The 18,798-nt window shown below is 39.4% G+C and overlaps 1 protein-coding gene across 5 annotated transcripts in view; it reads right to left on the reverse strand.

The window, feature by feature from the left end:
- Window positions 1–18,798, reverse strand: part of iqsec1b (IQ motif and Sec7 domain ArfGEF 1b) — a 239,909-nt gene that overhangs the window by 80,907 nt on the left and 140,204 nt on the right. For all 5 annotated transcript variants that reach the window (XM_014337529.2, XM_014337528.2, XM_042225861.1 and 2 more), the window contains one exon: window positions 15,826–15,879. In XM_014337529.2, coding sequence (XP_014193015.1) covers window positions 15,826–15,879 — 54 coding nt within the window. The remainder of the gene's footprint in view (window positions 1–15,825; window positions 15,880–18,798) is intronic.

Genomic DNA, 18,798 nt, shown 5'->3' on the forward strand with positions numbered 1-18,798 from the left:
GTTTAAGTGTCATAAAGATTAAATAAGTTGTTTTTCATTCAAAACCATGGACAGAATTGTGTCTCATGACTCTTTGTATCACTGAAATCAATCTCGGACACCTATGATCACTAGTTTGCCAGGTGATCCCAATTAAAGGAAAAACTACTAAAGAAGAATGTTTCACATTATTAAGCTGACCACCATTTTCAAGCAATATAGGAAAGAAAAATGATCTCTCTGCTGCTGAAAAGCGTGAAATAGTTGAATGCCTTGGACATGCAATGAAAACCTCAGGTATTTCACGAAAATTTAAGCGTGATCACCATAATGTTAAGAGATTTGTGGCTGAGCACACACGTGTTCGTGCAGATAAAGGCACAATGATGAAGGTTTCTGCCAGACAAATACATCAGATTAAGAGAGGAGCTGCTAAAAGGCTATAACAAAGCAGCAAACAGATATTTGAAGCTGCTGGTGCCTCTGGAGCCCTGCGAACATCAAGGTGTATATCCTCCAGGGACTTGCAGTTGTGCATAAACCCTCTATTCGGCCACCCCTAGCCAATGCTCACAAGCAGAAACAGCTGCAGTGGACCCAGAACTACATGAAGACTAATTTTCAAACAGTCTTGTTAACTGATGAGTGCAGTGCAACCCTGGATGGTCCAGATGGATGCAGTGGAGTCGTGTTTTGAGTCACGGGGAGAGAGCTGGTCGTCCCCTTTAGCCTTCCTCTCGTGTTAGCTTTCTGTTATCATCTCTTATGTTAGCGGGTCGGTTTTGACCCGTGAATTAAATCAGCTATAAAATATACTAAAAACAATAAGTTCTCATCCAATTTGTTTCTCATCTCTTGGTTACCTTGTTAGGCTTCCTTATCCATGAAAATTTTGGTTTTAATACTTTTGGTGTGGGCCTCTGGGTCTTTTTTTGTCACTATACCCCTCGATTTCAATAAAAAAAAATTGTAAAATTAACCTCAAGAGAATCATATTAATAAATAAAAGGTGTCTGTGTTACCTGAGTATTACTGAGGGGTATAGGACACATCTCTTAAATAAATCTGTTTTATTGATTTTTTTCATTTTAAGATTAATAACTAAAATGACATCTATGGTGTTACGGGTCAATTCCGACCCATAGACATTTACATCAAGAAAAGACAAAAAAAACCTTTGTTTTTTTCAGCAGTAGACCTTTAATATAAACTGAAAAAAAAGAAAAAGTCCACTCCTCCTTTGTTTTGGTTATAGCCGTGGGTAATTGTGGGCTTTTTATCACTTCCCAATGATACAGCTTCACCTCAGTTTCCTTTGTGAAGTTCTTGTCCGAGGTCATATCTGGTAAAAAATAAAATAAAATAAAATATCACAGCTGATATTGTGATCCTGCAGTCCAGTGGTCATATGGAGGACCACACATTTTCATTGTTTCTTCTCAGGGGTGCCACTCACAGCTTTGACTGTGAAAATCTGTACATTCCAGGCATAGTTGGTTTTTGCATCACAGGCTTCCCAGATTTTTCTGCCGTTTTTCCCTGGCTTACTGGGTATATATTGCCGGAAGGGGCATTTTCCTGAAAAAGTGGACAAGACGTTCATCCACTGTCACTGGCCCTGGGATGAACATCAGTGGAAGAAGCTGCACTCATCTCTCCCAGACATCCCTGATGGGAGCGAGCTTATCAGACCTCGGTCTGGTCTCTCTGTTGTCAAATCTGAGGACTCTTGAATCAAAATGATATCAAATGTGTGAAATGACATCGTTGCCCAGAAAATGTTTCTGCCTGTCGATGCATCCCATAGACGATCAGTGGCCTCATTGCAGCATCTGTACACTCCAGCAAGAAGAACACCAATGAAAGCATCCAGGCATTCCTCATCATGTCGCCATGGACTTTTTTTCCCTTCAAGGTTTATCATAGTAATGATGATTCTTTCTAGTGACAATGGCATAAATATCTCAAAACATCTCTTGATGTCACTGACTTTGGTCAGAGCAAACCTTGTGATTCCAGGGGTCATTTTGATGACATTTGCAGCAGCTGCCCTGCCATGTACATCATGAGGTACTGAGCTCCAAAAGATCTTACCATTTTTGGACTTGAATCTTTCAGCAGGAGTAGCTTCAGCACCAGCGACCTCCACCTCTGATCAGATGTGTCTGTGTCTTCTGGATGATAGTCCACATTGCCTTCCTCCGTAGAAACCTGCCCATCTGAATCGCTATGCTGCTCTGTGTCCTCTCCTTCATTTTCACCAAAAATATGATCCTGAACTTAGCTCACTGTGAATCTTCTTCTCATTTTTTGTATGCTGCAAATTGTAAATGTGCACTCTGGAAGTCAAATGGCCACTCAAATAGTGAATTCACCTCACATGCCCGTGTTTATTTTGTTTTGTTTTTGTGCAGGTATACTGCAAAAAAACATGCAAAATAAGAATCCCCTAAAGCTCATATGATTAGGAGAGGCGCTTGCTGTAAGTGTTTTAGCTGACAGTGCACTTATGATTTCAGTTTTGGCTCTAATTATTGCTTTATACTCATAATATTATACCTGGGTCGAAACCGACCCTAACAACACAAAGGTCATAATTTCAACTAGGGCATTTTATAATTTAGTGAAAATATTTTTTTTTTGTTTTATTTTGTAGAAATAGAGGTTCCTGACAAAGTCAAAAAGCCTTGATACAATAAACAAATGTCTGTGATTTTTTTATGCATTTGAAATTTAAAATGGGTCGGTGCCGACCCTAACACGAGAGGAGGGTTAGGGTTCCTGAAGGTGTGAAAAGTACCATCTGAAAGATGTAATTGTGGGAAAAATCTATTTCCTGCTGGTGAGAATAGTGGAGTATGTGGAGTTTCTGACTGACCACTTTCTTTCATTGGTAGAAAGAGAAGAACTGTGCCTTCTGCAACACAACTATCTTCATGCAAGACAATGCACCATCTCATGCTACAAGGAATACCTCTACATCATTGGCTGCTATCGGCGTACAAGGAGAGGAACTCATGGTGTGGTCCCCATTCTTCCCTGATCAATCCTATTGGGAACCTTTGGAGCATCCTCAAGCAAACAAATAAGAGGGTGGGAGGCAGTTCACATCCAAACAGCAGCTCTGGGAGGCTATTCTGACATCCTGCAAAGACATTCAAGTAGAAACTTTCCAAAAACTTACAAGTTCCATGGATGCAAGAATTGTAAAACTGCTATCAAATAAGGGGTCCTATGTTAATATATGACTTGGATTGAAATAGCTTTTGATTTCAGTGAAATTGATCTACTAATGCTGCAAATTCAACAAATGACCATTTTCAATTCTCTACAACCTATAAAATCTTTTGAAACTGTGTGTGCGCAATAATTTGGAACAGTGCATTTTAAGTTTTTTATTTTTGAAAAACATTGGGAGTTTTGTTCAGTAACATTTGAATTGTACTCTATTGGTAGATGACTAGAAAATTATGCCCAATGTCATTTGAATCGTCTATTTAGGAAAAACAGAGAAAAATATCATTTGCATAATAATTTGCAATGCGGTGTATGTTTGCATGGGATTAATGAAGACTCCGTAATTTTTAGAAACTCCCACCATGCTGTCAGAGGAGAGCTGATGTTAGTGCTTTTAAAGCATTCATGTCGTTGGATGTTTAAGCTGATAAATGGTAGGTCTGAAATCTCTAGATTATTGCATAGTGCCTGTTCTACATCTGACCAAGGCTCATCTAAGCGTGTATGTTTTAACCATCCTGAGATGAACTGAAGCCTGCTGGCTAAGAAGTATTGTTGAACGTTAGGCACATCTAGTCCATTTTCACCCTGTTTAATACATCAGAGAGTAACGGGGTTCAGTATCCAGTCCAAGGCAGACTGTAGCTGCCAGGGATCAAACCACCATCCTTCCAATTAGTGCCGAACCGCTCTTCCTCCTGAGCTACAGCCACCCCAAGTGAGTCAAAGGTTGCAATAACTGCTTTGACAAGTAGCTCAAGTAGATTGGAAAAAACTCTATATAAGAACCACTTCATTTACAATTTACCAAGTAAAATGTTTTTAAAAAATACTTCATACATTTTCAGTGCTACGCAAATGATACCCAAGTTTATTTACCCACAAAGCCAGAGAACTAGTTAAACTACAGGCATGTCTCAGAGACATAAAGGCCAGAATGAGCTCTAATTTCCTACTTTTAAATTGAACCAAAAATGATACTCTTTCATTCTGCCCTAAAAATCTTTGAACATGGTGTTTAACATTCTAACTTGCTGTGGATAACATTACTTTGACTTCCAGTAACACTGTGAAAAATCTTAGAGTCATTCAACCAAACATTACTAGTTCAGCCCAGGAAGACTGATGAGTAGGTGCCAAGCAGGACGACAGCCAAAGACAGATGGAAGGTCCCACACACTGTTCCTGGAGGGCTGCACTGAGCGATGCTAACTTTTTGGACTGTCCATGAGCCACGTCTACAGAGCTGGAGAAGAGTCTCTTTCTTGTTCTTCAGCTTGTCCTCTTTATGGTGAGTGATCACATGATTAGTTCTTTTTTTTGTAGATTTTTGCAGACCTTTTGTGGTATCTAAATTTAAAGTTGCATGTGCCTCCTAAGCCTTTGGCACCAAGCATCAGCCAAGTCGAGCACAGTGATGCAGTGGTTCACACTCTGCCTTACAGCAAGAGGTTTCTGGTTTTGAGCTGAATGAGACCTTTCTCTGTAGAGTTTTTACAGCTTCCCGTGCCACACAGTTGCTTAAAGTACATAGAACTAAGTACTAAATGTGGCTAAGGGGAGTTGATATTTTGAAATACTCTTTTCTGTTAATTAAGGTCGTTGTCATGTCACGTTGACAGCTTGGGGGACTTGGGCAATAATTTTTAAAAGAAAACTTAAGATTTTCTTTTTTTTTCTATTTTAAATGGAAAATGAGGGAGTAAAAATGTGATATAGAAATTAACAATGAATTCATAGCATTATCTATAAATTTATATTACAATATTAATGTATGTTTGCCATAAAATGCGATGTTAGACCTGGAATTCTCTACAGGCATTCCAGGGTGTCTCAGCATGTCATTTGAGATTCACTGCTAAGGCTGCTATATCAGGCTGCAGATCACATCATTTTTATCGATTTGGATGAAAATGAGCTATGAAATTGTGTTCCGAGCAGAGATAAAGTAACCATCTGGCGTGTCTCGCTGCGTTTTTGTTGCCTCAGGCAGGTAGAACTGGGGCCTCGGTCTTTGAAGTATTTGTGTGTGGCAAGTGTGTCAGTGCATTGCCACAAACAAGATGAAAGGTGAAGCAAAATGTCAGCAGTGCCTGTATTCACACTGTCATTAGTTTAATACTGTACTGTACTTGTTAAATCTTAAAAGCGTGACGCTTTAAAAAAAAAGACATATAATGGATTAGATCAGGTTTATTACAGTAAGATTCATGCTATGAGGTTTTTTGCTCCTTTAACAGTACCAGTTAAATTTATATGGAAAAACTCATCAATTTGTACTATTTAATTATTGCCTTTTAAAGACTGCTCAGAATAACCTTTGAATGGTTACTTTTCTCACAAATTTCTTCTCAGCATGGTCAGCATGATGGGTGCAGCATTGATCTTGTTTTACTAATCTATATTGTACCAAGAACCACTTGGCAGTTATCAGATGTTATCAGTCTAGCCCAGAAAATGTCAAGTTCTTTATAAGTCCTCTTTCAGAAACCAACAAATGCTCCGATAACATTGCCTTCCCATATTTATTTTACATAGAGTTCAGATAGAACATACATGTCAGCTGCTAGAAATCTGTGAGAATCAAGCCTTGTGTGGTGGAACTTCTAATGGACTTTTTGGAGTTAACGCTGGTATTTATAAAGATTTCTATATTTGCAAGAGGAGCACAAATGGTCAGATCTGATGAAGCCTTAGGGAGTGACGACCGGCTTTGTCATGAGTGTTTTGTCATTAGAATAAGTGCAAAAGGCAGCTGGTTGTCCAGAGTGCACTATCGTCCTTATTTGAAAGGTAAAGTTAAAAGGCCAACATTAAGATTTATATTTCAACATGTTATTCATTGATATTCCATCTGAGTGTACACTAATATTATCAAAAGTTTTCACTCATCTACCTTCACACTAATATGAACCTGAGTGGCCTCCTATGCTTAATCCATAGGGTTTAACATGATTCTGGCCCGCACTTTGCAGCTATAATGGCTTCAGCTCTTCTGGGAAAGCTTTCCACGAGGTTTAGAAGCGTGTTTATAGGAATATGAATGCCTGTCTTGTCATCTCTGCTCTCATTCATTCTATTTAGTTGTCAAGTTCTTCCACACTAAAGACATCATCCATGTCTTTATGGACCTTACTTTGTGCACTAGTGGGCAGAGATGTTGGAACAGAAAGGGCCCATCCCAAAATTGTTCCCACAAAAGTTGGGAGCATGAATTATTCCATAATGTCTTGGTGTGCTGAAGCATTAAGAGCTCATTTCACTGGAACTGAGGGTCGAAGCCCAACTCCTGAAAAACAACCCCACACCATAATAACCCCCCGTCTTTTTTACTTGGGGCAATGCAGTCAGAAGAGTGACGTTCTCCTGGAAAGTGCCAAGGAGACATCAGAGCAGAGTCAGCCCTGAATGAGTGACTGTTGTTCCCAATCACTTCCACTTTGTTATAATACAGCTGACTGTGGAATATTTAGTAGCGAGGAAGTTTTACGACTGGACTTGTTGCGCAGGTGGCATCCTATCACAGTACAACACTGGAAATCAGTGAGCTCCTGAGAGCGATCTGTTTTTTCATTAATGTTCCTGATTGCTCAGGATCACACATCATGAAGACTAGCATGAAGTCCTCTTAACATCTTTTCTGTTACTTAAGTCATTCAAAACTGAAAAATGTTTATTGTCATTGTAAAAGAAATATACAATGAAATTAAGTTGCACTTGAGAGCTGTACTCAATAAATTTAAAAAAATTAAAAAAACTATTAGTGTTTATTATTTAAGAAACCGGGATCCTTAATTTTGCAAATTCCCAATGCTATAAATAGACACAATAGCTTTGTTTGAGGATGACTTTAAACTGACACACTAACCATTTTTTCAGTGGTGGTACATTTATTTTTTTAAAAGGGAAATAATGGAAAAAAATGATGGGTGCAGCATTGATCTTGTAAAAGACTTCCTGATTAAACGATGGCAGCTGTTTACCATAAAAGCTCAGCAACGGTTGTTATTTGGTGCAATTATGTTATGCAATCGTTTATGTCTGCAAGTCAAGTTCATGGGTACTTTTCACATTGATTTTAAACAGTGTTATACAAAGGTGCAGGAAAAAAGGGTAAAAAGAATTATTGACCATATTTTATGCTGTTGAAAGAGACTCAATAAACTGATCTGATGGACTCTCTAAAGCTGGTGTTGGACAGGCAGATGTTATCTTAGTTAAGAACCCCCCCATTGCACTCCATGATGTACTGGGCAGTCCCAGGAGCATTTACAGTGAAAGACTGAGATTACACAAATGTACCACTGAATGATCATTCCTGCCTGTGGCCATCTCTCTGTCCAAATCCTCCATCTAGAGCATAAGTACACACTGCAGTAGTTGCACACCGTTAATACTGGCACATCAGAGAAAAAAGCAAAGCCAGTTTGATAAGAAGGTACCTGAATTTCAACTTTATCTACATGCAGTTTTGTGTAATATGTTGGGATATTTGTATATTAGAGCTATTTGGACAGGAGTAAGCGATGAGGTAAAATGTTGTAGAACCACAAAGTTTGCCTAAAGACCTCTACACATTGGTTCAGCATGTGTGAAAGTTCATTGCAAGTCTACATAGATCACACAGGTCAATGAAAGGATATCTACCGGTTAGTAGACTGGTTCCTGCTGGTTAGTAGACATAAGCCATGCCAGCAGTCACACTGATAATTGAACGATTTCTCTTAATACTAAATGTTCCACAGTAAGAAAAACAGCAGCTAGAGGCTTTAGCTCTCAGAGCCCTCTCCTGTGGAATCAGCTCTGAGTTTGAGTTGAGGATGCAGACACTCTCTCCTCCACAAAATTGTGTTAAGACTCAATCTTAAGAAACGTATAAGACTGCAGTTTGATTAGGTGGCCTTAAACAGTCCTGTAGTTATATAACTCTATGCCAAGACTGCTGGAGGACCTCTGCACTGGACTACAAACATGCTCAGGGTGAGACTCGATGTATGCTGCGGGATATGTGTTACGCTCAGTTCCTCTCTTCTTTCAGCTTTTGTTCTCCATTTTTTGCTGTTAAATATTATTCATTGGTTGGCTTCTTGTGGCTCCTGTCAAGAAGCCTGTGCCAAGTGCTGCTTGTGTCTTTCTGCAAATATCTCTTTCTGTGGATCTGTAGCTACTGATGCTCTGCTTGCTCAATGTTAAATATCTGTTATTTCTAAAATTTCTTTCTTTTTCTTTCTTCTTTAAACCTCCACAACTAATTCTGCTTCTTTTAGTGCTAATGGAGACTTTATCCTCTCCACTGTGCCAAGTGCTGCTTCTCTCTGTAACACTACAAAGTCTTAACCCCAAAATGTAAAGTGCCCCAAAATGACTCATGTTATGGTTTGCTATAAAAGCTAAATTGGGATTGAACTGAATTAAATTGACCTTAACCACCAATTTATTACTGTAATCTGTAATAACGACAAAGGTCCTCTATTTAAAACTAAATACAAATGATTCCCTCGAGCTGAAAGGGCTGCTTTTGAGCCTAAAGCTATCATAACAAAATGACCATAAAAGGCATAGATCTCCTGCCTGACGTTGCATTCATATCAGAGGACTGGTTTGTTTAACTCACCTGAAAGAAAAAGTTTCAGTGCTTCACTGCAGACAATGAATGCTGTCTTCACAGTCTAACTGTCTAACACAGTGGCTCCCAATTTTTTTTCTAGGCCCCCATTTGTTTTGCAAGAAAATCTTTCTGTAAACGTGTATTTTTTTTTACTGTAAGAATATTCAACATTGCTATCAATACATTTTTCAAAAAATCCCTCTCTGTGCAAAATGGGTTTAAAAAACATAAACAACTGTCGGATACTGTTTGTCTGTGATTTGGACAGCCCGTGCTCCCGACACAGGAGAAACAAATTCTGTCTGGGATACCCACCTTGGCACCACCGTTGTGCAGGTAAAGCCAAAGGCAAGATATCCTTCATCATATTTTCTAGTCTTTGGCTTGGAAGGAAGTTGGTTTGCAAACATATTTGGCGATGCTTCCTCTTCTGCTTTGTGTTTGTGTAGGAGCCCCGTCAAAAAAGAAGAAGTTACCTGGCTGCATAGTAATAACTTTTACAAAATGTATTACAGACACACATACTCTCACACACACAGTTATAATGCTTAAAGGCTGCCTGTATAACAGCCATGTTATAGGAGCCTGGTCTGTGTATGACAGTGAACTGAGATAAACATCTCTACCCATCATTTTAAATGACATAAAAATGACAGCTCCAGCCTGACTGCAATCACATAACCATGACAACCTCCTACAGTTCAGTTCATGCAACGTATCTTTGACAGACTCAAAATAGGTTAGCAAAACTTGGCACCCTTGAGTTAAGGTTACCTAATTTTGCATTTTAAGCATAAACAACTCTTACAGTGCAGTGTATCTAGTGGGTTAAATTTACTCAATGCAGATTTATGACAGAGTAAGTCTTTGATCTCTAGTCCACAGCACTGCCACGAGAGAGACTTTACAATTACATCAGTTTGGCACAAACACCCGTGACAAGAGAACCAGTAAAATATCAAATCCATTTGTAGCTTCTCTATGCATGATGACAATACATATATGAAGTTATGCTTAATTAGCTGAAGTGTCTGGTTTGATGCACCATTGGACAATTTCCAGTTCTTATATCACTATGGCCAACAGCAACACTGCTGCACATTACGTAGATACACACAGCTTTTCCTCTACAATACAGTGAGGGTGTCAAAACCAATTCATAAATGCTCACTGCCTAAAACAACAGGCAGAAAGGGACCTGGAAGACAGTACTGCTTAGGATTACTTTACTACTTTATCATTTAGCCATATTCCTAAACTGTTTGAAGTAATGCAAAAAGGCCATGCGACACAGCTACAGCTAACTTTCAAGATGTAAAGCTGCAACACTGAGACACACATTAAAGTTTAACCACTGGCTCCTTAAATATTTCAGTGGTCCATCATTATAGACCTGTGGATAGATTTACCTTTGCAATAAATGGAAATAGGGAACAATACCGATGCCCAAAGATCCTGTTGAAAGCTCTGTGGAGAAATGCTGAACATTCTGGTAAAGACCAATTAATTTAAAACCCTGTGTTGCAGCTCTACCTGCTTGATTTGATTATTGTAAGGAAAAATAATATGACCTAAGTATGCTACAGTACATAGATGGGTAAGGCAGACGAGTGTAATTTCTATAATGCAGTAATCAATCTTTTACATTAAGAATAGATTAAAAAGTGTCCTGTAAAAAGCATCACTCATAGTACGAAACTCCAAAAGAAAGAACTCCTTTCACAGGTGATATTTTGGCTTTGCAGAGCCATAAAAACACAAGCACAATTGGTAATGGTAAAGAAAACAGCAGCCAGTTTAGGCGATCCACTTCTATGGTGATGTGGCATAACTGAAAAAACGGACTTGCAATCAGTTTTCAGTAAGACATGCTTGCCCCATTCACACAAGCACCTTTTTCTAGGGTTTTTCTATATAAGTGCTTTCTATCTAACATTCACACACTTTCAAACTCTGATGGATGCATCAGGGAGCAACTTAGGGTTAGTATCTTCCTCAAGGATATTTAGCATGCAGACTGGAGCAGCCAGGGCTAGAACCACCAACCATCCGATTAGCAGATAACCTGACTGCTCTACATCCTGAGCTACAGCTACCCCCAGTCAGAAGGATCCTGGCTTGACTGATCTGTGTTGGCATGGTATACATTGACTTTTAAATGTCCCCCATTCCTAATGGCAATTTCAAGAACGCTAGTCTCTCATTTTTCACTTCCTCCTTGGTGAACTTGATATGTTTGTCCACTGAGTTAATTTGATCTGTGAATTGTGGTGAATGTAATTTCCATACAGGTGTCATCACATACCTGAACCAATGACTCAGTGATATTCCAAGAGAGGACAACAGAGCCATGTCCTCCATATCAAAGTCAGCCACAATAGATGAAGCTGGGGAATCCACGGGACACACACATTTCTGCCTGTAGCACTGGTCCTTGTGTATGAAATATGTTATTGCAGTTCTAAGAACAGACACACGTGGTCGGTGTTGAGCGTGGTCATGTTGTCATGGGTGGGGTCACCCTACAATCTCTTACAAACTAATCTAATCTATTACCCTTTTCCTGTATTCGCCACCAGGTTCTCATTTCGAGGGCTCATAAGAACTTTTGTCACTAAGAAGAGAAAATTTTCTCATGACAGTCTGTCTGGTCTAGTAATAGCATGCATCTACCCTCTTCTGCCGGAAGGATGATAATGTTGTCCTCACAGAGCGATGTCAGTGTCTTCCTCACCACAATGCTAATATTCTACGGTAAAGCAATCAGTATTTAAGATTTGACTCTCATCATCCAGTGCCGAACAAACTGGGTGTCATCAGGATTCTACAACACAGAGCGAACACTGTGCCTGCAGACACAATGGTCAGGGAAGCAAGACAACATCGTATCAAAAAGGCTTCAAGTAAATGTGGTTAGCCCACTCCATTTCAAAAATTGGTCCAACCTAAGGATCAAGCGTCCATAGGTTGTCCTTAGAACAAACAGAATAATAGTATAATAGTGTATTGTTGTGAATTATACCAATCGACCAGCTCTCTAAAAAGAAAACTTTAAACCCATAAAATGGAGATGAAAGGGCAATTCACTGATTTAGAAGACCGTTGATTGGCCCAGAAAACAGGTCTTTGCTCTATAAAAACAATCCTTCCCTGAAGCAAGAAGATCGTAGAATTCCTCACTGAAAGACGACAGCAAGAATAATCCCAGATTTCTTCTCAGCACTCTAGCCTAGGTCTGTTGATTTGAGGATTCCCCTAACTTTAGCTAGTAATGACTTCATGAATTGCTTCACAATAAAATTGTAACAAAAAACCCCCAAAACATTTATATATGTACCTTTTAAACCCTATTTCTGTCAGACTGCTCAAATAGTATTTAATACTTAAACCATAAATATGATGAATTTTTATTAATGGTTACTGTGCTTGTCTTGTTAGAACTCAGTGCTGCATTTAGTACCATTAACCACAAGATTTTACCAGAGAGATTAGAACGTACCTTTGGTATCAAATGAATTTTGCCACTGTAGTTTGAATCATATCTATTTCATAGACTCCAGTAGGGATGGGAATCTGAGCAGTCCAATTCCTTGCCCTACAGCTGATTTCAGTTTTTGTGTCAGAGAAGGAAAACAGTCTACACTGTCGATATGGACATTACTTTTTAACTGCGCAAAACAATGAGAATGCAATGGTAAAGTGCTGCTCATGCAACTTTGGCTCTTTGCAAGCATCTGCATATACAGCAAGAACCCAGCCATGAACTTAGAGTGATATTAAAGCTGAGTGAATGCTGAACCGAGCCCATCAGCCAGACTCTGAACTTGAACAAACTGATGGTAAGGCTGCGGCCTCTGTTTCTAGCTGTTCGTGTTTCTTTCGTAGAATCACTGTGGCGATCCCTTTAAAGCCCCTTTGTGCTATTTTTTTCTTTGCCTGCTCTGTGTACTACAAATAGAAAGATCATATGTGCACCCTGCTTAGGGTAGGGATTTGTGTTGGTGTGTAGGACTGTATCCTATAGGTTTATACTGTTGAATGGTAATTATCAGACAGTGCCTTTTAGGTTGTTTGGAAGAGTAACATGAAAGTAATGTATTACAACAAGTTATTTTCCCCTGGGAATAATTAAGATATGTAATGCATTACTTTTAAGAAAAGTGTTCTGTGTAATATGCGTAATGATCCCAATGCTGATCACAGGCAAGGGGAAATACATCCAGCATCCACAAACTTTTGACCACACAACATGTAATTAATTTGCACTAATTTAATGTCTTTGATACACTGCTTAGAGATGATGGTGACTCTCAAAGTGGAGCCAATGAGAAAGCAACGAGAATTGATAAGGAATCAAATCAATAAGTGATATCGATAATGGAATCGGAATCGCTAAATTCTTATCAATTCCCATCCAATTTGTTCATGTAAATGGGGAGTCTTTTTCACAAAATTAGTTCCAAAAGATTCTGTGCTGGGACCACTTCTTTTTACATTACGTAAAAATGTAAAAAGCTTTCCTAAGGCAAAATTAACTTACATTTTCATTGCTATGTAGATGATACCATGGTTTATCTATCCAAGAGGACAGATGACACACACCAATCTTAAAGACATAAAGGCCTGGATGACCTGCGGCAGAACCCTCCCTGACCCTGGTTCTGCTCGCAGATTCTTCCTGTAAAAAAGGTTTTCTGTTCAAAATGACACCAAGTGTCTCCTTAAATGGTCTTGTTAAACTGTACCATTTATAAGGTTAGGCAAACCTGCAGTCAATTGAGATTGAAAAAGTGACTTGTATGAGTGACATAAAACTGATTCTGTTCATCTGGTTGTAGCATTTTCAGAGGGAACTCAGAAAATGCTACAACCAGATGAACAGAATCAGTTTTCTAGGATCCACTACTAAATCCTCTTTCTGCTTGAAAAACTTAAGCTGATTTGAAATTCATAAATCACAGGTGCAAATTGCAAATGGGATTCTTAGTAACTCTTTAAACAAGGTCTTTTATGATAATTTTTAATACATTATTTGAATGTAAGTGCAACATCAGCAGTTGCGGTGGCACTGCCTGTACCATCCCATTGAAAAATGAAAAGAATTATGTCGAAAATATAATAAATCTAATTAAAATAGTTTTTTTCCTTTGCTCTATGACCTTTGCTCTCAAGTTTAATCCTGAGAGTAAAAGTAAAAGTGTGTAAACTATAGTCACTGATAAAGTAAGAATGTCGGCAATTATCCACTTTCTTACTCTATTATATTAATTATCCTTTACAGATCGATAGCCAGTGAGGATGAGATGGCTGCTGTTTCAAAGTCAAGTCCAATCATTGGTTTTCACATCCACCTTCAAAACACCAAGTAAAATCATACTCAGTTCAAGGCTTCACAACAGTACTGTGTATCTTTGCCTAACAAGGACTACAGCAGCCTATGTCAGGCCATCTGTCAGTCAAAAATATTCACACCATGAATGTACTATAATGGATTAGGCATAGCCACCTAATCTATTCTTTGTTTATCATTTAAATTTGATAGTTGTTGGTCATTGGGAAAGTATAAGGAGTGGCTCACTGGAGTCAACCTCAAGTGGCCAGGAGTAGTACTGCAGTTTTTGGCACTTCTCCACGAGCTTCATTTTTCAGCACCTGGTGCTTTCTGCTTGGCACTCTAATGTCCCATCCATCATTATACTTCAAGTTGAATATGCTGAGCACTCAGCGTGGCCTTCCATTTTTAAGGTAATTCAGGCCAGCAGTGTATTACACAGATGGACTTCATTATAATAGAGCCATCAGCTTTTTCACACCTGCATCTACTTAGTGCATGTAAGGTCATGGAAGTAGGTTTACTTATTCTCTAACACTAAAGCAGACAAGAAAGCCCATGTTTCTCAGCTGGACACGTGAAGGGTATGTTTAGCTGGGGAACTTCAGGAAATCTAGTGACCTTGAGCTTGGTCAGGTCACATGATCATCCATCACAGACGAACAGCTTTGCTGCTGTGCCTTGCTCTAGTGGGAGGGGGGAGGCAGCTTTGGTGTGATAATAAGATGAAAAGTCTGCTCAGTGCAGGCAAGCCAGCCTTGGGTGGAACAGATGGAAGCTCCTTCTTTCTTATGCAATCCAGCACTAGTGAGACAGAAATGATGACTTTTATGTGACTCCCTGGATGTCGGAGAAAACAAAACGCCTAATGAAGATCATGGGACTAACAGATGAGATTTGTAGGCAGATGGGTAGTGGGAATAACAGGAGGTCAACACCACCCCACCGCATCTCCCATCATGCTTGCTGGCTGCTAGCACTGAGACTAATATGCAGTCGGTCACTTTAAATGATAAACAACACGTATCATGTAATTATGAAACCACACTGGAAATTCTTCTGTACAGTAAGTTGACTGTGTGTGTGTGTGTTTGTTGCCTGACAAACTTTGCTTTGTGAAAGCAATCAGTGGCTCATAGATTCTCTAAATTGACCAAAACAATGAGATTAAACGCGCTGAGGGAAGAACATGCACATGTGAAGGGCTCTGAATAGTAATAATGTTCCAGGAAATGTGCAGGAAAGAAGAAGGAGAGGAAGAAAAAACCCCCACCAGTTTTCCTCAGACCATTTTCTAAAAATAGCTCTTCTGGTGTGACATCATCAGCGCTACGTAAATAAAGTCCAGCTTTACTTCTGTAGTGCAGCAGAAAAATGTTGAAGCCACTTTTTAGCCTCCAGGAGCAGCGCTGGTTGTTTTTGTTGCTGACAACATGCACACACAACATATGCACAGATCAGCATACATACAGTAAAAAGTGCACTGTGTGTTTCCTCCTTATTTCTTCCTTCATATGAAGAAATAAGAAACTAGATCAATTGCTAGGACTTAGCATTCCAAGCACACATTTTCCCTTCTCTTGATTGGATGTTTTTTGCTTCACAGCTTTAACACTTCAGCACATGGGCATAAAATTCCCATATGTACAACATTCAAATAATTACTCACGAGTGATGGTGGCGTCTGTGAATCATGACGGAGCTGGGGACCTCTGTGTCTGGTCTGGGGGGAACAGGAAAGCAGAAAGCTTAGGTACACAGCGACTACCACACAGTTAAATCTCCTACCCACTCCTTACACACACACACACACACACACACACACACACACTGAATTAGTGTGCCACTCATTCAAGCTCAGCAGCAGTTGAGATGATGGCTCACGTACAGCTGACTGGTGATATAACTGCTGCTACACATCGCACCACAAATTCTCCACTTAATTTATATTCATGCAAATAGACTGGAAATGTTTAAAGGACTAGATCCTGTCTATGTAGTCAACATCAGGTCACTGAGGTGCTGACAGAGGATTGGCCTGCTGGTCAATATGAGGGCTGGTCCACACTTCTGATTCAGAGCTGATGAGTCCCGTTACAGTGAAATGACTGTGCAGGTACAGACCTTAATCTCAGTTAATGTGGCTACAGTGAGAGAGCGCTGCATCAAGGAAAAACTAGAAAACCTTCTGTAGATTTCACAGAACTTAAATATAGCATTTAATTTATTAGTAGACTCAATTTGCTTCTCTCAAATGTAAATGACCCACTCACTGTTTTGATCCCACTCGATCTTGTCCGAACATATGGACATAATTTCCTAAGGGATTATGAAAGTAGTCTGATTCTAATGATATAGTAACATTTAACAGTATTCTATAAAAATCCTCTTTTGCCTGATCCTTTTTGAAAATAAAATGTTAGAATAATTATGCAAAAAAAATAAAAAATACTCCGAAATACTTTTTCATTACAGTACATGCCTCTCCCTACTATAGGTCGCCTTCTTTTCTGTCTTTGCTCTACTCTTTCCACTCACTCCTAACAGCTCCCTGAGCCTGGCTCTGCTGGAGGATTCTTCCTGTTAATAGGGAGTTTTTTTATTCTCACTTTCGCCAAGTGCTTGTTCATACGGGGTCATGTGATTGCGCTACATAAATAAAATAGAAGTGATGTAGGTGATTAACACTTTGTTTGCAGTCCCTTTGTTTTTTCTTATAGGTATCTTACTGAATATAGACTGCACAGGAGTATTCATTACAAAAGACACTGAGTAATTCCCTTCTGGCTGTGTAATGCACTTGGACTGTCTTGGCAATGTTTTTGTCTTTTCCAAAGTTTTTATGAACTTGTTTTCTTCACATGGCATTTTGAAACTCTAGGTCAAGGAAAAGTGTTCCGAAAAATGCAAAAGATGTATGTTTCCACTGACTCTTCACAAGTGCCATAGGCAACCAGCACCGATGACTGCAGCAAAGTTTTACTTCCCAGTTGAAATGCATCAGTTTTAAGTTGCATTTCTGACAAATGCATAACTGAGCCAGGTATGCTTTAATTTGAGATTGAACCCTGACTGCAGTGGTTGGAAAAAAAAGTTACCTATGTATAATCCATCCAACCAGCTGGTTACATCTTGTAACCTGCTAAACAAAAGATTATCAAGGTAAAGGAATCAGAATGACACAACAGAGTAAGCCTGGGTAGAAATGGTTCCACACCTTTCTTGTGTGCTGCCCCTTTTCTCGTCGAGTCGGGTTAAAAGCTTTCAAGAAAGCAGGTGAGGAAACGCTGGTTTTAGCAGGAATGAGGTGACTGCTTCTCAGTGACACCTTCCATTAAAGAGTAGAGCAAGAGTGAAGTTGTGTAGCATTGTGGAAGATATATGCCCCAATCACAGAGTGGGAAAGGGGGGAGTGAAGACAGTCACAGAAGGCTGGAAATAGGCAGGGGGAGGCAGGTAAATTGCTTAACAACAAAATAAAAAGCTGTACTATCACTCAGCTGATAACAGAACTGCTGAATATGCTTTGTATGTATCACATGCCGCTGTGCTCGGCTGCACATCTCTCACAGGAATACACAATGTGCAGGAATGACTGAACTTCTCTGACATGACAAGAGGCAAGGTAGAAAGAAGCAGTGAAACATCAATCACAGATGAGGCATTTAAAGCAGTTGTCATGACAATAGCAATGGCTCAAAGCAAAGATCCTTTTCTTTCCCTCTCTGGAGACTTGGTGACATTCAAATAGCAGACATTGCTGCAAGTCCAACAGCCACGCCTCGCTTGGTGAACTGTGTAGTTTTAGCAAATGTGTCCGATTCAGGTTGGAAATGTTTTCAGTCTGCTCGGTCAGAAAGAAAGGTGGGGGTATAGGTCGGGGTGTGTTTATCACTTTGATGGATTGCGACAGATCAGTAACAGCATGTTTTCATTGGTGTACATCTGATTCACTACTAAAACCCACAGACACAGACAATCCACAGCATTCTCATAGGGCTACATCACTGCTTGTGTTTATCATCAGGAAACAACAACTGCAGAACTGGAAGGGTTATTATTATTATTCAATTCTTTACTTAAACAGATCTCAGTCTCACTGAGATTGAGACCTGCGTGCAAAAAAGCATACACAACAATTGAGACAGACAGCAACATAATAAATGACACATTACACTTATTCACAAATTAAGAAAACAAGAGTAAGAGTCGTTCCAGACAGAGAAATACAAGTCTTTAAAAAATCAAAAGAATTCAGCTTCATTGTTTTTGTAGCTCGCTTTAGTTATAGGCAACAACATATTTAAAGCCAGTTTCATCCAAGTCCAGTGTGAAAAAGAGGTAAACTAAAGTCAAAATGTCCTGCAGCCTGAAATTGTAAGCACTGTGTTTAAACTCAGTCAAGGAGTGGAGGTAAGCAGGCAATCAAGCAATTTTAGGGGCTTCTGTTCTGATGTGTGCACTCGGTGCCGTTGGAGGTACAATCTTGTCTTTAATATATACAACTGCAAACCTAACTACAGACGAGTCTTTGGATATGAACGCTGATCTCGAGTTTGAAAATTGAGTACTTCAGTGCATTCACAGACTGTATAAAAAACGGACATAGCCACCGGGATGTCACTTAGTGAATCACTTTGTG

Source organism: Haplochromis burtoni, unplaced genomic scaffold (genome assembly GCF_018398535.1).
Source record: "Haplochromis burtoni strain Fernald_Lab_line unplaced genomic scaffold, NCSU_Asbu1 Contig_186, whole genome shotgun sequence".
NCBI classification, from domain to species: Eukaryota; Metazoa; Chordata; class Actinopteri; order Cichliformes; family Cichlidae; genus Haplochromis; species Haplochromis burtoni.